General features: G+C 39.0%; 1 protein-coding gene across 1 annotated transcript in view; it reads left to right on the top strand.

Annotated features, from left to right (window-relative positions):
* The window catches only part of mta1 (metastasis associated 1), a 66,448-nt gene that overhangs the window by 37,011 nt on the left and 10,354 nt on the right, over nucleotides 1–19,083 (top strand). Inside the window, 11 exon segments of the mRNA XM_038293387.1 lie at nucleotides 2,324–2,450; nucleotides 6,844–6,907; nucleotides 9,888–10,005; nucleotides 10,947–10,996; nucleotides 10,998–11,050; nucleotides 13,057–13,156; nucleotides 13,243–13,431; nucleotides 14,028–14,102; nucleotides 14,236–14,294; nucleotides 17,741–17,877; nucleotides 18,073–18,224. Of these exon segments, the coding sequence (XP_038149315.1) occupies nucleotides 2,324–2,450; nucleotides 6,844–6,907; nucleotides 9,888–10,005; nucleotides 10,947–10,996; nucleotides 10,998–11,050; nucleotides 13,057–13,156; nucleotides 13,243–13,431; nucleotides 14,028–14,102; nucleotides 14,236–14,294; nucleotides 17,741–17,877; nucleotides 18,073–18,224 (1,124 nt within the window).

Genomic DNA, 19,083 nt, shown 5'->3' with positions numbered 1-19,083 from the left:
GATAAATTATTTTTTGTTGCAAATTTGTACTCTCCCAACAATAAAAACTACCTGCCCCGGGATATCGGGCGATGGTTAACATCGAGCCCTGTAATCACATTTAAACTGGATGAATTGAGAAAAAAATACTGAACAAAAATTGTGTTAGTTTGTTTTCATCATTAATGACACCTGATTTTATCAGGCGTGTGAAAACTGTTGATACCAGGCTGTTTTCTACATCCAGTCTGTTCCTCAGCTTGGCTTTGATGTGTGTCAAACATATTAGAATAACTGACCTTTTTGTTAAAGAAACCTTGTTTTATTTCTTAGTTGGGTCCTCACAAAGCAGAACAAATCCCAGTCCTATTTTATTTTATTGCATGAGAAATAAAATATTTTCATGTACCCCTTGCAATGCACTCGCAGACGACTAGAGGTACGGGTGCCTGCGGTTGGAAAACACTGGCTTAGATGTCCAAACAGATTTGATATTTGAAGAACTCTTATCCAGGCATGATGGTTTTTAAGCTTTTATGCCCCCAGTGGACACAAACCTGTGATGCTGCTTGTGCGTCACATTTACAGGTATGCAGGAAACGATGAGTGCAAATGTTCCCGCTTGGGATTTCAGTTTTTATAAAATAAAAGAATTATTTAAGGCTTTGAAATGTTTCTAATTAATTAATCTAAACTAAGGTGCTACAGTTCAGACCCTAGTTTAGACTCTAAATAAATCATATGAGATCCCTTCATTTGTCAACAATGAAATAAATGACAAACTGCTTTAAAGTCTTTTTTTAGGGTTCTCTTAGATTGTGGCTGATATACACAAACCACCACCTAGTTGAAGTTTGGTTCACAGATTGTTAAAGAATGTATAAAATGCTGGTAATTTGAAATGGCAAATTTGCTGGACGACTTCTCGCCATGTCGTCCATGATTTGCCTCCGAGGAAGATGAAGCAGCGAGGCCCATGGAGGGTCTCTGTGCTCTTCCTGCCATCGATGGGGTGTCTGCTGGTTGCTGAGTGCTGGGCTGAGTGAGGGAGTGAAGAAGCACTTATTGATTTTGGCCACACATCTCTTCTCCTGAAAAATCCCTTGATTGCTTTTGTTCTGCTCCCTCTCTCTCTCCCAGCCTCGCTTCCTCTAATGAAACTCTAAATGAATTGAAGCACCTACTGACTGCTCTCGTTTTCACTTCTCCTCTCTCTCAAGCCTCCTTCCTCTTCCTCATTACCACGATCTCTCGCTCAGATGATCTTCCTCTCTTTATTTCTTAGTTGTTTTTCCTCTTTTGTCTTTGATACTCATTCTGGTCATGCCTTCTCTTGATATTAAAATGGATTGATTATTCTGTTTATTAGCTGTTATATCCTTATCTATCTTCATTTCTTCTGCGCTCTTCATTACTCTCCTTGATATTCAGAAGCACTCAGATGCTTTCTTTACTAACATGTAAGAGTGTAAGCGACGACGTCATCTAACAGGAAGTTGGAGTACCCTGAAGTAACCCATGGATAGACGGGAATAACATGCAAACTCCAGGTAGTAGAATCCTGGACTTGATTCAAACCCAGGACCTCGTTAATATAAATACATGAACAGCCTCACTGTACCTAAAATAACACAAATCCTACAACAAATTAGATTTTGTTTAAAAATTATACAAATTGGCTCCTGTCTGCAATAAGATGAAAGACTTAATTGCCAGAATGAAACGTGGTTTCACCAAATTGAATACAAATGGCTGTTGTAAATGACTGCTGTAGTTTTAACTCCTTCATGACAATCGTCTTTAGTTCTCAGTGCAGTGCAAACTGGATCCAGAGCCACGCAGGGAACGTTTACTAATTGTATGCGTAAGGTTTTGCTTAAGATAATCAAAGGTTTTTCTCCTGCAGTCACTTTGAGCTTATTATTTACATCTGGGATGAACATGTTAAACAGCAGTTGGATATCTAAACCAATTTATTGGGTTCTAAGGTTTTAGAATAGAATATAAATAGTGAGAGATGACAGAATGACACCTTAACTTGTGCCTTTTTTTTTTCTTGTCGGTGAGATTCTCATCAAATATGCGCTAGATGTTTAACCACAGCTGGTCTCTCTTGAGGGTTCGCTGTTCTGGCTCATCAGCTGCGTATCTCTACGTTTTAGGTCCTTTCACTCTGCACCTGAGACGGTCTATCTGCAGCAGCAGACTGATTTTTTTTAATTTTTTTTTATTCCCACAGTTTTCCCCACGGTACGCTATTGTTCCGCCTCATCTGATGTGCACGTGTTTGACCCCTAAGCCTCATTTTTTTTTTTTTTTTTTTTTTCTTTTCACTCTACTATAGGGGAGCTGGAGGAGGAGATGGAGAATTCAGAGATGGCTGATCTCCCTGAGAAACAGAAGCACCAGCTCAGACACAGAGAGCTGTTCCTGTCCCGCCAGCTGGAGTCCCTACCAGCGACACACATCAGGTAGTCTGCTGGCTGGTCTCATCAGCTTCACTCCGTCTCCTTTTTGAAAGTTTTTACATTGAAAAGTTTTCCTCTATTGTGGAAAAAAAACATGAACCCAGAATATTTTAATGTGTAAATTGTGTTTTAATTGGAAGTCAGTAGAATTTATTTATTCTCAGTTTTCTTATGGGGTGATCAACTTTTTATAAAAAGAAATCTATTACTGGTTAAAAATAGCCTCAACATTTAGAGAAAAGCTTGTTTTGTTTCTTTCTTATAAAGGATACAATCATTTTGTTTAAAATTGACATTTAAAAGCATATTTTAAACCCTGATTATCTGATGGCGGGGGGGTCGCCTTAAAGCGGGTTAAAAAAACAAAACATAAGAGGCAGTCAATCTCTGCTAAAGCAGTTTTCTTTAAGTTACTCATATCACCATGACTATAAATCTTCGCTGCACATTATTTATATATAAACATTAAATAAGAGTTACTCATTCCTGTATAAACCCTGTTCTAAATACTGTGGGTAATGTTTTTCTGAATTGCATGTTCCACTCTGGCAACATCAACGTTTATTGGTTGAGTAAACATCTGAACTTGGCAGGAAAAATATGAGCAGTAAACACCAACCAATGTGAATCTAGAAGCAATCCTCTCTGTATCGCTCTGACCTTATAGCTCCACGTTTCTGAGGAGAACCTAGAATGTTAAAGGTTTAATAAGATCCTCTAGTTTCAGTGAAAATTCAAACCTAATTAAGAGTGATTCAACTCTGCTGCGCAGCTTTTTTTACAATGTGTCTGAGTTTGTCACCCTCGAAATTACATGCAGGGGTGTTAATAACTTCCTGTCAAATCATCCAAACTTAGAAAGTTGCAATTAGAGAAGGCAAACGAGTGCTATTAGTGACTGACCTCTGGGCTGGGACCCATCTGATCCTGAGGTTTTAAAGGGCTCTTAGTTGGGGTTTTTTTCAATGGTACAAAAAATCCATAACATTGGTTTGTTTGGGATTTTTCTTAATTTGATTGATCAAGTGGGTGGAAATAATGCATAGCTTTTTAGTGCAAATCTGACTTAACATACATGTTTTCCTTGCTTCCGCTGAAGTTATATTTTACGGAAGCAGAAGTATTGTATTGTATTGTTGTCCAGCTAAAGAGGGTATGTCTCTGTGCCGTTGTCAGGTGGGAATGGCAGGGTCTACCCTTAAAGGGCAATGCCGTTTTTTTTTTACTTGGACCCTTGACTTTACGTTATTACATCATGTACATCATGACGTCATACACACGCCACTTTGTTTTAAAAAAACAAAAAATACGAAAAATATAACTGTGGATGTCTGGGGGACAGTGATTCGCCTACATGTTGGCAGGCTGGCGTACCATAAAGAATAAATTATGAACAGTTTAGTTTACGCCTTCAAGTCGTTGCCCACAGGAAGATGTTACTTGGATATAACCTAACGGAATATCTTCAGAATGGCTCCAAATGACACAAGACTAATATGGGTGAGTAGAACATGATGTAATAACGTAAAATCAAGTGCCAAATGCAAAAAAAAACGGCGTTCCCCTTTAAAGGTATAGTGGAGGATTTTTGCAAATTTTGGAAAAGACCTGCCTTCTCCACGTTTTTGAAAAAATGCCCATGCACAACCCTGTTCCAGAGAAGGAATGCCTATTAAATGCGTCTGAGAGCGTGCACGAGCCCATTTCTCCTCGTGCACGCTCTGTTTAAAAGTTGCGGTCTGCATTGCTCATACAAGCTTACTATCCAGAAGAAGATGTGCAATTTTTCCACTATATCAGACTCACAACCAGTAAGGGAAAATCGGGACGAGCGCGTAGGACGGCCTTATGTAAACATATCTCCAGAATGATTGACAGTTAGGAGGACCACTTATTTTGATGATCCACCTGGAAAAAGAAAATCCTCCATTATACCTTTAAAGGTACACTATGCAACCGGTGTTGATTTTCCAGCGAGACTCCCCCCAGAGGGCGAAAGTAAAAGTGCACTGTCGTAAATATGCACAGCTGTTCTCCTGGTTTCTCCGTCAAGCCAGGCGCGGTTGTTTTGAGCTTAGCAGACAGGCGAACGCAACGAATGACTAATGCTGCGTTCACACCGCAGCTGGCGCGACAGAAGCAGCGAGTTTACATGCAAAGTCAATGGTTGACGCGCGTCAAGGCGCAGCAAAAGGTCCTGCGGCGCGTTTTGAGGCAGCAGGCGCAGCACATCTGAGCAGCTGAAGCAGGGAGAGAGACACAGCGCTGATGATCAGAGGCTATGATCTCTCCTCTTAAACAGTTTATTGACGCCTAAATAACTTAAAATGCAGAAATCTGCCGGCAGAATATGCAGTTTGGATTATTTAGATCAAAAACACCTACCAGCTGCCGCGGTGAACCGCGAGGACGTGTCCTGGCCAGAGGCTGCTGATGAAGGGGTTCCTTCTGTCGGCGCACCGCTGGTATGTGGGGGTCTGAGCGGCTCCGACAGAAAAAATATTGAAGGCAGGATAATAATCTGAATGAACTGACGGCACTGATTAAGTTTTCAGGTGTATTTTCTCATTTAAACACATATTAAAACTACTTTATTCCAAATGATCACAGCAAATATAGCTGCAAGGCAGAGAAAGGATAGTGAAGCTCCGCCCAACGCGCGTCAGACACACTTTTGCACCGCACAGCCAGAGCGTCAGAACTAACTGGTTCAAGCAGCAAAAATGAAGCAGCAGACACGATTTTGCTGCTTTTGCTGTGTGAACGTAGCATAACTGCACAAAGATCGCCACTGTGCTAGCAACGAGCATGCTTTTAACTGGGGGCGTGTAGCAGTTCTCCGCCGTAAAGCAAGACTGACTCTCACGAGACTTCTGAGCCTGTGGGTGCGGGTCGGTGCTCCTGCAATTGCAAGTGCAGTATTTCCCCCACAGACCACCAGGGCGGCCGAGAATACCTTTGTTCAACCTGAAATGACTCATTTAATCATCCAAAACGTTATGGAACACATTAATTAACTGAAAAATGTTGCATAGTGTGCCTTTAAGTCAGGTCTCATCAACCATATACTGCAAAAAATGACCCAAAAATAAGTAGAAATTTCCTAAAATGTGTTTCTACTCCCCTCGATTTATTATTTTTCTCTTGGAAAAAAATGGAATATTATGCACTTAAAATTAGATAATGGAAACATTTTAAATGTAAACAATCCGTGTATCATTCGTTCTTTCTATTTTCAATTGCCAATCAAAAAACAAAAAATAAAAAATTGACTGGTTATTTTGTTATTTGTTTTTTATGGTTAAACCAAAAACGAAAAAAGGATTTGTTTTTCATATATCAATTCTAAGCTCAGATCAAGAATACGAAATGGAAAAACGGACAGCAACGCAGAATTTGTTTTTAATATTTAATCGGTACAGTTTACGTGACCCGGAAATAGCTCTTTGCGCAGCAGTTGGGGTAATGAAGTGGCTACCATGGCGACGCTAGAACCACACACTATGTTGATCGAGAAGCTGTTTGTTGTTGCTAGTTAAAAGTACAGTGCACAGAAAAGTTTCAAGAAAAAAGTTATACCTGGAAAATCCTGCAAATTTTCTCCGTTGTCATGTCCTCCTCAAGAGTCACACGCTTGGATCCTCGAAATAAAACGTAACTGTCCATGGCTGATAGGTCCGACTGCCTTATCTGGTGCAGTTTGATCGAACGTGGTGGGAGTAAGCCAATTGTTTTTTTAGCTAACGCTCCACCAAACTTCCGGGTCATGTAAACTGTACCGATTAAATATTAAAATCAAATTCTGCGTTGCTGTCCGTTTTTCCATTTCGTATTCTTGATCTGAGCTTAGAATTGAAATATGAAAAACCAATCCTTTTTTCGTTTTTGGTTTAACGATAAAAAACAAAAAACAAAATAACCAGTCAATTTTTGATTTTTTGTTTTTTGATTGACAATTGAAAATAGAAAGAACGAATGATACACGGATTGTAAACCATCCTATTACATTGGCAGATTGTCTGACTTACCTGCTCAAGTTCTCTTATTTCAAGAAAAAATGTGTACTAATTGGCCAATTTCTGCTGCATAAGCAGCTTCTGTTTTAATTACTGTGAGTTTTTTATTTCACATATCCAGTTTCAAATGAAAACTGTGTATTTTCTTCCTTCCATCACAGTGATATGTAACTTTGTTTAACTCTGTTCCATCAAACCCCAATGAAATTATTTATGGTTTAATGAGACCAATGGTTCCATTTGAACACAATTTTTAACCCATTAAAAATGTTCCTTCATGCCTTTCTTCTCAGTTCCTGAATATTTTTGTAATTCTTTCATCCTGTGTTTTTTTTTTCTTCTTCTAATTTTCTCTTATTTCCATGCTCTCAAAACTCCAGGGGGAAGTGCTGTGTGACGCTGCTGAATGAAACGGAAGCCTTGAAGTCCTACCTGGAGAGAGAGGTATTGATAGACCCGCGCACAGAGACCTTACACAAACCACTTCCTGTAATCAAACTTTAATGTCAAAAGAAGAATGTGTGAGAATACCTCCACTGTGTGAAAGGATTTTTAAGATATTTAAACCTGATGCAAACTAGAATTTTTCTTTTACGATTGTGGCTGATTTTGCTGCCTTACATGTTAATTTTAAGGACAGCGGTTTTACATTTAAATTAAACAGTGTATACGAGTATAAGGTGAAGATAATTATGTAGAGTCTTCTGAATTTCTTAAGCTGTTTCTTTAATTTAAACATCCAGATAAAAAAACAACAAAACAAATGTGTTGTTTACTTAAAGAACACAAGATCAAAGAAGATCAACACTTTGTGGTTGTTGATAAACTCAGAATGAACTGCTGCTTTAATGTTTTATGACTGTGACATCCTGGACAAACATTAGTTATTGCCATTTCCCATAAATTTAAACAATGTTTCCAATATGAATGGTTTTCAGCTCCAAACTAACCTGCCTGCACAAAAAGAACAATGACTGTACTGTCGCACCTGACATGCTTTGGTCCAGGAAATATGAAATAGTTGGATAATATTATTTAGAGTTGAAAAAAATGCCATTTCTTTTGTCAGGGGGTGCATTAAACAAATCGTGCAAATTAAAAGTGAGCATTAATTCAGCGGCGATTTCATAGGTCTGACAGGTAGAGAGACGTGGTTACAAAGTAAAACGGATAAAGTAGTGATCCTCTTTGAGCCTCACGAAAAACAAAATAACTAGGGGCAAACAGAACAGGTAAGCACGCCGAATCTCTTTCACCTGTTTATGAAAAAAGAAAAACTTGGATAAACTTTACAGATCTGTCTGAGAATCAGCTCTCACTGCGTCTGTTAGGATATAAACCATCCCACAGTGTACATTGCTGTGATTTTGTTTTCTTTAGACATAGATCTCATTATTTTTAATATGTGAACATGCTATATCTGTTCTGGTTTGAGATGCTGCACAGACTCATTAAGTGGGGCTTTACTTTATAGAATTACTGAAATATCCCTATAATCGTAAGTTGGAAAAAAAAAAACAAAAAAAAAAGCATTTGGTTTTCTTTAGGTGATTTAAGAAAATCACATCAAGATTTCTGGTCAGTTTAACCTCTTCGTATCCCTCCCATGCCTCTCTAAGTTGGAATTAGTTATTCAAGTACTATATGTTTTCCTGCCGAAAACTTTAGGTTGAAGAATCATCTAGGGCTGAAACAATTAATTGTGATTATTGACATAATCGTCAACTAATTTAGTAATTGATTAATCGTTGAATGGAGCATAGCGAATCTAAAACATGCCTCTAGCTGACAGAGCGACCCAATTACAGCAGTAATTTTACCAAAATTGTAAAGAAAATCGATTAACATTTTGCATTTAAGATAAAATAAACATTCATCTGTCAATAGGAACCTTTGGCTATCCGATTGTCTTTTGATAAATGGAAAAATTATCCACAAATTAATCGATTTGCAAAATAATTGTTAGTTGCCGCCCTAGAATCAACCCCGGTTATCTGAAACATGAGTGAGGTATCTCACTATGGGACACGCCCCCAGCGCTGTCTCCAGGAGCTCTAATACAGTGTTTTTCAACACTGTATTAGAGGCACCCTGCTCTGCATGTTTTGGATGTTTCTGAGGTTCAGCACACCTGATTCAAATTATTGCAGTTCAACAAAGCCTGATAATCTGCTATCAATTTATAACAGGTGTGTGAAAGCTGGGAAACTTCTAAAACATGCAGGGCAGTGTGCCTTGGGGACCAGGGTTGAAAAAACACTGCTCTAATACATTACAGCAGTCCTGGCTGGCAAGCCGAAGTCATGTCTGCTTCTGGAGGAGGGACTTCCACCCAGTATAAAAACTTGACATCTCGCTGTTGAGCCTCAGTCTTGTCAGCACGCCTCTTCCTCTCTCCAGGCAAGGAGGATGATCTGGTGATATACCTCAAACAAGAACTTATGTGATATGGCAATATTTTTTGCCATATCGCCCACCCCTAATTGCATCAGAGAACCTTGATGGAAACTGCAAAATTAGAAAAAAAAACCTCAAATTCCCAACTAAGTTTTAATCAGTAGGGAGATCGAAACTCTTGAAGTAGCAAAACTTTTCCTAACATGACTGATGAGCTGTTTCTGCTGTCGGCGTCTTCTCGGATGTTCTTATAAACATGGCTGGAAGCAACATCGCCATTACTACCCGACATGTTAATGTAATAAACACTTGCCCGATTGCAACGCGCTCATTAAAACTGTCAACCGTTATATAGATGACAACATATCACATTACGCGTTGCGGTGCTTGGTTAATTCCCTTCAAACCAAATAGAAACACCGCAGATTTGCATTTAGTAAAATTCTCTTTTCATTTTAATGGAACCACAGCTGTAGGTGGTGGGAAACGGCGTTGCACACCAGCAGTTTTTGGACTTTACCAGAACCACTGAAAACATTGTCCTCATTTCTGAACATCAATCGGTGGCTGACACATAGAGAATGAATTCATTAGCTTAGATTTGTAGAATTCTTTTCCATATTCAAATCACACTGAACCTAATCTGAGTGGATATCAAGCTTTTGCAGAAGAACAATTAAAGTGGGACTGAAATTACCTGAAAGATCCATGTTTAAGGCAATAAAACCAAGTTATCCATCCAGTGTGAGACGTAGATGCCCAGTGGCCTTTTGGGATTTTAAAAAGTATGATTAGCTGTTATATTTGTGGCCTTGTATAAGGCTGTGTTGGTCTAAGTCTAAGGAGTTTAAAGATTCCTGTTTCTAGATGAATTATTCAGCATGTTGACCCAGAACTTTCTGTTCACACACAGTAATGAGGAGAGACTAGTAGAGAGGAAGCCGTGCACACAGTCAGATTTCGCTCGCTCTTAGGTCTGGTTGCACCATCTTCTTCCCTGAACCTTCCTCCCATCTGTTTTTCCCAGGATGCCTTCTTCTACTCGCTGGTGTATGATCCTCAGCAGAAGACCCTGCTGGCGGATAAAGGGGAGATCCGCATCGGGAACAAATATCAGGCCGACATCACCGACCTCCTGAATGAAGGTAGCTTACATTGACCTCTAAGAGAAGTTTTTTCTTTCTTCTTTTTTTACCCCTAAATATTTCTGCTATATTTCTACAGAGCACAATAGCAATAGCTTAACAAGAGAACCTGTCCCTAAACAACTCTTTCCACTCAAAGTGTTGCAGTGACTAGCAAACGTTTTTATTCCCTTTTAACCTTTTGAACATTTTGTCACAATACAGCTATGAACCCCAATCTGTTTCCACTGGATTTCATAAAGTAATCCATTAAAATATTAGATTAATGTATTTAGTTTTATCATTAAGGAGACCAAATACAAATGTGCACCACACTTTTTTTTTGTGTAACTGAAAAGTCTGCCTATTAACTCACCAAACAACATCTTCTTAGATTCCCCTTTTTCAGTTTAATAAAAGATCATAGTGAAGTTAGAGACTTATCCTTTGAAATTACATTGGGATTATTTTAGAATTATTATATTTCTCTAACATACTGAGGAGAATTACCTCTATATAAGAACCTGTAGTTAATTTACTCTTATAGATGCTAGAGAAAGTGTCTAAAATGAGAATCTGCAAAGAACACAAGAAATCTGTATAAATCAAGAAAGGCTCCACCAGGGACCTTCATGCAAAACACCCCATAACTACCTCCCTATTTAATAATTAAAGAAATGTAATGTATATTTAGTGAGATGTGATAAAATACTACAAAAAAGAAATCGACCTAAGAACATTTTAATAATATCTGACCATATTATAGATTTGTAACTGGTTTTGGTCTTTGTGTTTTCTAGAACCTTTTATCTTGGCTAGCAGAAATAATACCCAGAAAGCTCAGCTAGTTCTCATATAAAAAGTTTATTTTTAAAGATCTGTGTTGTATGTATGCAAGAGTGATCAGATTGTATCTTATCTGATCATACAGTGTGGTTTTCTGTGTGTTTATGTTGGTTCAGATGAAGAGGATGGCAGAGACCTGGCGAAACTAGAGGAGAAGATCTGGGACCCCCAGCAGCTCCCTGACAGAGAAACAGATCGACCAGTTCTTAGTCGTGGCCCGGTAAGTCACCAGAGATGCTGTGAAATTTATCATTTGAAACAAATTAAAATGTAACAGAAATAGGACGTTTTTTTTTTTTTTTTTAATCAGCCTGGTTTGTCAGAGGAGGTAATTAAAAAAACAAACAAAAAAACATTCATATAATCCAACCCCAATGTTTGCTTTAGTTTATCATGTACTAGAAAAATTATTCAGTAAACCTGGATTTTAATACTGATACAAACAAGAAAAATGCATTAATTCACAGAGGTTAAAATCAAAGCATGAAAACCATAAGTAGAAATTCAGTTAAAATGACTTGAAAGAGTCCAGCACTTAAAAAAGGAACACTGAAAGTAAACTAACAATTATACAAAAAAAAAAAAATCACAAAATCTAAAACCTGAAAAATGAATATGATATAAAAAATGTTTTCGCACAATTAAAAATTCATTGCAAGGGTAATAATTTTAAAAAGATGATGATACAATTGTTTTCCCCCCTCTTTTTTAAGTGGTTAAAAAAAAATGTTTATTTGTAAATAATCTACACATTATATCCTTGGGGCTTCTGTTGGTGCAAATCTAGAACTTCTCTAGGCCTTATTTGTATGTGTGAGAAACTGGGATTGTTGATACAGAAAGTTGGATAAAAGAAATATATAAATAATGAAATATTACACTTGAATAGAAAAACACAATGATTTAAGTGTGTTTAAAGGAATAGTACACCCAAAACATGATTAGCCTTCATTTTCTACTCACCCCCATGCTGAACAACACTCTGGAGTACTTTTTTGATATCTCAAATGCATCTGGAGATCTGGGAGGCTTCTTGCTGTCTGCTGACATTCAAATAATGGAGGTCTATGGCGCCCAAAGAAGAAAGGTCCATAAAAGTCCACAAAAAACGTGTCAATATTCCTCCATACTGCTCGTCCAATGTATTCCAAGTGTCCTGAGTGGGTAGTGTCCATAATTTACTCGAAACGAAGTCATTTAGAATGTTTTTAGAGCATAAACAGTAGTGTATAGGATTTCCTAAAAGCGCGTTCACGAGTCTACGGAAACCGCGGCAGACCAAACCAGACGAAAGTGCGCATTCAGCTCGGCAAAGAACTCATGCTCTTCCTTAACACTGAAGTCCTCAGACATTTTTCTTTCGTGGTTTCTTTCTCTGCACAGGTAAACAGCACATTTCTTCTTCTACGCTTGCATTATCGGCAGAGCAGACGCTGAATGCGCACTTTCGTCTGGTTTGGTCTGCCGCGGTTTCCGTAGCGTTGTGAACGTGCTTCTAGGAAATCCTATACACTACTGTTTATGCTCTAAAACATTCTAAATGACTTCGTTTCGAGTAAATTATGGACGCTACCCACTCAGGACACTTGGAATACATTGGACGAGCAGTATGGAGGAATATTGACATGTTTTTTGTGGACTTTTATGGACCTTTCTGCCTCGGGCGCCATAGACCTCCATTATTTGAATGTCAGCAGACAGCAAGAAGCCTCCCAGATCTCCAGATGCATTTGAGGTATCAAAAAAGTACTCCAGAGTGTTGTTCAGCATGGGGGTGAGTAGAAAATGAAGGCTAATCATGTTTTGGGTGTACTATTCCTTTAAGACTTTCTATCAATATATCAAGTAGTTTGTACAAATGATCAGAATAATAACTGACATATGATGCATTGATTTATATTATAGATCTGAACTAAATTGTGAATCCACTCTGATATTTGCTGTGCTTGTGATACAGCATTGATACTCTGTCTCTAGCTGTCTTTGGTTGTGTAATCCGACAGTCGCTGCCAGAGAGGACCCGTCATGTAATTTGTGTTTGCTGGAACAATTCCTGTCTGAAACCATTAAATCCAACTTTGAGTTCTTCAAATGTTCTATACAGACAATCGGAAAAATCCCAAAAGTTCAAGTTGGAATTTAGAGTAGAAAAAATACAGGAGACCTTTAATAGTCTATAAATATCACTTGTTTTTGCACATTTTTAAACCAGTATTTGTCCCACAGGTCAGTTGGTACGTTTGCCAGAGCTTTGGACTGCAGCAGTTCTGTCCGGCAGCCGAGCCTCCACATGAGCGCCGCCGCTGCCTCCAGGGACATCACTTTGGTGAGATGCATGAAAGTGTGTTCGGGTTAGATCATGCTGCTGATGGAGGCAGATATTAGTAAATCCGAACCATGGATTTCCTCCAGTTTCACGCCATGGACACGCTCCACGCTAACGGCTATGACATGACTCGAGCTATTGCGGCACTGGTTCCCCAAGGCGGGCCCGTCCTCTGCAGGGATGAGATGGAGGAGTGGAGCGCCTCAGAGGCCAACCTGTTCGAGGAAGCACTCGAGAAATACGGCAAAGACTTCACAGATATCCAACAGGACTTTGTAAGTGACCCTCTACAGAACTGCTCACATTTTCTCTTCTTGATAAGACTTAAGTCGATTATTAAGCGCAAAAGTGGGACAGGCTGCATATTTGATATCAATATAAAGTGTATCTTCGAAAATTTGGTAGAAATTTCGTATAATTAAACTATTCAATCAATCCAAGCTAAAATCATACATAAAGGCTTACATTTATTATTATTTGAACACCTTGCTATTTTGAAAGTTCTCCCACTTAGAAATCATGGAGGGGTCTGAAATAGTCTTCATAATCCCCTCCGTTATGAGCTTTCACCGTGAGCGTTACTCCGCCACCTGGTGGCCAGTTTCTCCCAGCGCTACTCACTCTTATTTCCCACTCTTTTTGTTTTGCAGCAGCACGGGTGGGGCTGCTACTTGCTACAACGTTGTTATATCTTTGTTTTAAACTTCCTCCAGAGATAATTTAAACAGCCTCAGCTGTACGAGATAATATAAATGCAGTTTTCCCTTTCCGAAGGCTGCATTTTGGAAGCACATCCGCTCCTTACTCCTTGCCCCTAACATTTATGATCACCCTATTAATACACATTACTTCTATTCCCTCCCTGTCTCAGCTGCCCTGGAAGTCACTGACAAGTATAATTGAGTACTACTACATGTGGAAGACTACAGACAGATACGTCCAGCAGGTTCGATTGCCCCTTTTTTCTTCTAATGTTTTTTCCTCACTTTAAAGTTGGTGCTTGTTTGCATAAAGGCGAGGAGCTAAATGAATCTAATCCCGTTGTTCTTTCTCTCCTCCTCACCCTGTTCCCGCTCCAGAAACGATTAAAAGCAGCCGAGGCAGAGAGCAAACTCAAACAGGTCTACATCCCCAACTAGTGAGTGCCTTTGCCTGCATTTGATCGCTCTGTTTTCATGTTACGCTGGACGTTCACTTTGGTAACGAAGCGTTGCTCAAAGCACATTAAACTTATAAAACTAAAGTAAGGAACTTATCACCTTTTAAGTTATTAAAGTTGTAACAAACTTATATTGGTTATTGGGATTTTATGTGATAGCCATTAGATCCTGAGAGGTACCTTAATTTCTAAATGGACGTTTGTGTGTCATTAAATCTCAGCTTTTGTCCGGCTGTTCTGTGGAAAAAGGGACCAACCAGCAGCATCATTTAGACCAGAGAACACAGCAATTGCTCCATTTAACACTTAGCTTAGCATTGTACAATTCACAACGTTTTAAGACACTTGACGAAACGTGGGAAGAGGTGAAATTACGTTTGCCTGTAAACTACATTGATCAAACAGTTTTTTCCAAGTATAGTATAACTATATCATCAGGATACAGATCATCAATGTACTACATCGGGCATCCCCAAAGTTGGTCTGCGAGGACCAACTTTAATCAGCTGTGCTGGAGCAGTGAAACCTTTAAAACCTGCAGGACAGCGGCCCTGGACTAACTTTGGGGATGCCTGTACTACATAAAGGGAAACAACTACAGCATACCAACCGTTGCATCCAGCAGGTACTTGAGACATTGTAGACATGAAGATGTTGATCTAAATTGAAAGAACCAAAGGAGAGGTGTAATCAGATTCCCCTCTGAAGGAGCTGCAGGTGTCCCCAGCTCTGGTATGCTCCAGTAATGACAATAAAAGCTGGGGGGAGTAATACAGTGCATTGAAGAAAAAAATGCCACTGTGGTTGCAGCGCAAGCTGTAGGAATGCTTTCTTTCAGAAAGAGAAATAGTTTAGAGACCATTAGTGGCGCTTGAACTATCATCACAACCCTGTGTGGTCAACATTTTGAAAATCGCATTCATTAACCTTCCATGTCATCGTCCATTGTTGAGTCAGTATGTTACATAAAAGTGCAATAAAATGCATTTTTTTCCACTGGATTTAGTTTAAATGAGTGTTAAATAAAGTGTTAATAGTTTTGGGGAGAGCAGATTTACTTCTTGAAACAACCCTCGCATAGATTCTGGGTGATCATAACAGGTTAGATGGACCCTCTGTCTGATGAGTTTTCACAGTGTTTAAGAGGCTCACACCACAGGGAGATCTTTAGGATCGATCTACATTTGAAGATCGACTCATTGCCCATTTAGAAGCCTAAGCTCTACATTATAGAACCAAATCTTTATAAAATATAAACTCTCAGGAGGAGTCTATTTTTTTTTTTAAATGTATCTAAATTTGTTAATTTGGATTAGGCAAATTAAATCAGCATTTGAACTCTTTAAACAGTAAAATAGTGGGAAAATCCCCTGAACAGCACATAAAACACAAAAGATTAGGCAGACTAGTTTGCAAAGCCACATTTTGACGTCTGAGAAGTCTCTAGTTTGTTTAATAATTTTTTCTAAATAATTTTTTACATCATGTCCTGATTTTACAGATCTATCGAGTCCAAACCTTTGGGATGTCATCTAACAAGATCTTTGGAGACAAAAAAAAGCTATGGATTTAAATAATAATCAAAGGAAGCTTGCAACAGATCAAATGTGTGCAAGAAAAAGCTCCAATATATGTTCCCACTATGTCTATAAGAGTGCCTTTCTGGCCCAAGCCGTGTCACTTTCTGGGCCCTGTTTCAAAAAGTGGAAAAAAATCTATTCTGATCATTGATTCGATTCCCAACTAATATACTAATATTTAAGATTTTTGGTTCCAGAACAGGTGATAGAAATCTGCTAACTCGAGTTAAGTCAGACTAGATTTAAGGGTGAGCGTGAGTACATAAGAAGCCCTCATCGATGGAACGCAAACAACCTGATCCACCATGTGAGGGGGGCGGGGGGGCACACCTGGTTGCTAATTTCTCACTAATACGACTTAAAATACAAATGACTCAATTTAGAGATTACAAAAACAGGTTAAACTCAGCAGAGACCAGAAAATAAAAAAATATTTAGACCTTTACATCCATCCATCCATTTTTTTACGCGCTTAATCCCAAGTGGGGTCCTGAGGGGTGCTGGTTTCTATCTCCAGCTGTCTATGGGCGAGAGCCGGGGTTCACCCTGGACAGGTCCCAAGTAGACCTTTACATTTATTTCATTACAAAACTAGAAAAGCACTTGAAGAGCAAAGACCTCGCCATGCAGCAAATTTTGCTCCATATTGTCACATCATCACCAAATTTTAATGAATCTTTCCTTGGCACGAGGCACAAGTTTCCCTGACAGAGGCATGATGCAGCCTCTAGTGTCTGTTCTGCTCTCCTTGTTCTTCTCTGATCGAGACAGATCAGGACTTCTAGCGAAGCATTCCTCCCTTTTGTTGTTATTTCATATTTTTATCTTCCGTATAAGACATTCAGACGTTTTTGAGTGCGATGCTGAAGCTGTCAATGCTCACTGCTGCCACCCTCTGATTTAGGGGATAATAATGATAAAGACTCCTTTAAAAGATTCCTGTGTCCAGATCATGAACTGGATCCTCTCTGAACTGTAATGAGTTGTTCCTCTGCATTAGATAAGCCTCTGATTAAAAATGTCATTAAAATATGTTCATGGCTTTTAAAGTAATTCTGTTAACTAACAGACAAACGCAACTCTTTGTGTGCTGTTGTAAACCAGCAAGCGCAAAATGGATTTAGCAGTAAATTAGGATAAAACTTAAAAATGCAGGTAAATCAGGTATAGTTCAGTTATCAGCTGTTATATTTTATATTTCCCCTATGAGGGGAAACCCTCCTCTCTACCAATGGAGGAATCAATTAAGACATTATCATTGGTCTTATCTTGGCTTATCTGAGCGGTATGCTAACAGTTTAATTTATCACGATCAGTTTGCTTTCAGCAAAAAAAAAACAAAAAAACAAAAACAAAAAGAATTGCAGCTAAATAACCTGTCATTGTTGTAGGAGCAATGTGTGGCCAATATTTTTTTCAGAGTAAATATTGACTGGCAAAAATAAACTATCATCAAAACTCTTTCCTTATTAAAAATGCACCTGTTCATATTGCAGCATGATGAGCATTTGGTCTCCAAAATCTACAGGCTCCTGCAGTAAAGGGCCATGTTTTCCCTGATGTTTTTCTTGTCTTATCTCAGCTCAAATGTGTGACAAACTGAGGGTAACATGAAGAAATTCTGCTACTGTCCACATATGTTTCAGAGTATTTAATTGGCCTTGGTTAATGGTTATCCAGCTTTCTAGAACTGAAAATCCTCTGTATGCAGGGATTAACTCTCAAACTTATTCCCATTTCTAAATTATCGACTTTCTGAAGCAGAGCCCTGGTTATCGCTTTGTGGTTTTATTCTTTAGCGAACATAACTCGTCTGACTGCATGTTTCTCTGCCTGAACCTCCAGCAACAAGCCAAACCCCAACCAGCTGAGCAACAGCGTGAAACCAGCTCTGCTTAATGGAGCGGCCGGCTCCACCGTCCCAGGACCGCCGGGCTCCGGGCAGACCCCCGGTCTGGGCAGAGCCTGTGAAAGTTGCTACAGTAAGCTATATTTTATGTGATATCTGTAATTATAATTCTAATCTGGATCATTTGAGAAAGCGCAGATTTTCTCCATCGTCTTTGTGAATCACATTAGATGCAGATGATGGAGGAGAAAAAGATTTCTGCTATGAATAGAGCCCCTTTTAAACCTCTGACCAAGGGAATGCTTCTTGCTTGCATTGGTGTGTGCAGCCAGCAGCTCCTACCAGTGGTATTCGTGGGGACCCCCCAACATGCAGTGTCGTCTGTGCGCTTCATGCTGGACCTACTGGAAGAAGTATGGAGGACTGAAGATGCCCACAAGACTGGACGGCGAGAGGCCGGGGCCCAACCGCAGTACCATGGTCAGAGCCTACTTCAAATATTCCTGATCAGATTACTTTTGTCTTGTCTGTAGACATTATTGGTAGTCTGGCCAAATGCGTTTAGTTTCAGGGTTTCCACGGGTCCTTAAAAAGTCTTAAAAGGTATTGAATTGTTCAAATTAAAACTAAGGCCTTAATTGGTATTAAAATGCCTTAAATCAGTCTTTCGTAGGTATTAATTTTTAAAACATCGTAAATAGGATTATTTTTATTACGATGTATTTTTGTAATCTAAATAAAACGTTAAAATGTACAATTTTTTTGTTTTTTTATTTAAAGAAAATAACGGCCCGCCATTATTGGTTCCGTCCCGATAGCGGAACCAATAAAAGCGTTGTTGCGGCCGAGACATTTGGGAGATGCACCATTTTCCATGGCTAAAACCAGGGAACAAGAAGCGATTTTAGCTCGGAACGATGGGAATTAAGGCAGTGGAGTCACACATACGAAGCGCGAAACACAAAGCGTCAAAATGGAGTTACTGAGAAACAGCCGGTATTTCTCAGTTTAGTTCCACCCTTGTCTCTGCAACGCCTCCACTTATCACCAAATCAAACACACTAAGAAAACCATACAAAGAAAAATAGCTGCAAAAAAGATGTAGCACTGGTTATGTTGGGGCTTTAAAACCGATTAGTTTTGTTCCCTGCTAAAACAAAGTTTGTGAATTCTGTTAAATAATTGTTAAAATATATGTCATTTGTTTGTTTTTAGCTTTCTTCCTGTATGGGAAGCTTTTCAATTGGGGATGCACGATATAATCGGCCCCCTATCTGTATCGGCCTTAAAACTGAATATCGGACATCGGCCACCCCACCGATATTTAACCCGATATTTG

Source organism: Cyprinodon tularosa, unplaced genomic scaffold, assembly GCF_016077235.1.
Source record: "Cyprinodon tularosa strain WSP-4 unplaced genomic scaffold, ASM1607723v1 ctg325, whole genome shotgun sequence".
In the NCBI taxonomy this organism is placed as follows: Eukaryota; Metazoa; Chordata; class Actinopteri; order Cyprinodontiformes; family Cyprinodontidae; genus Cyprinodon; species Cyprinodon tularosa.
This window is presented reverse-complemented; position numbering and strand designations above follow the sequence as displayed.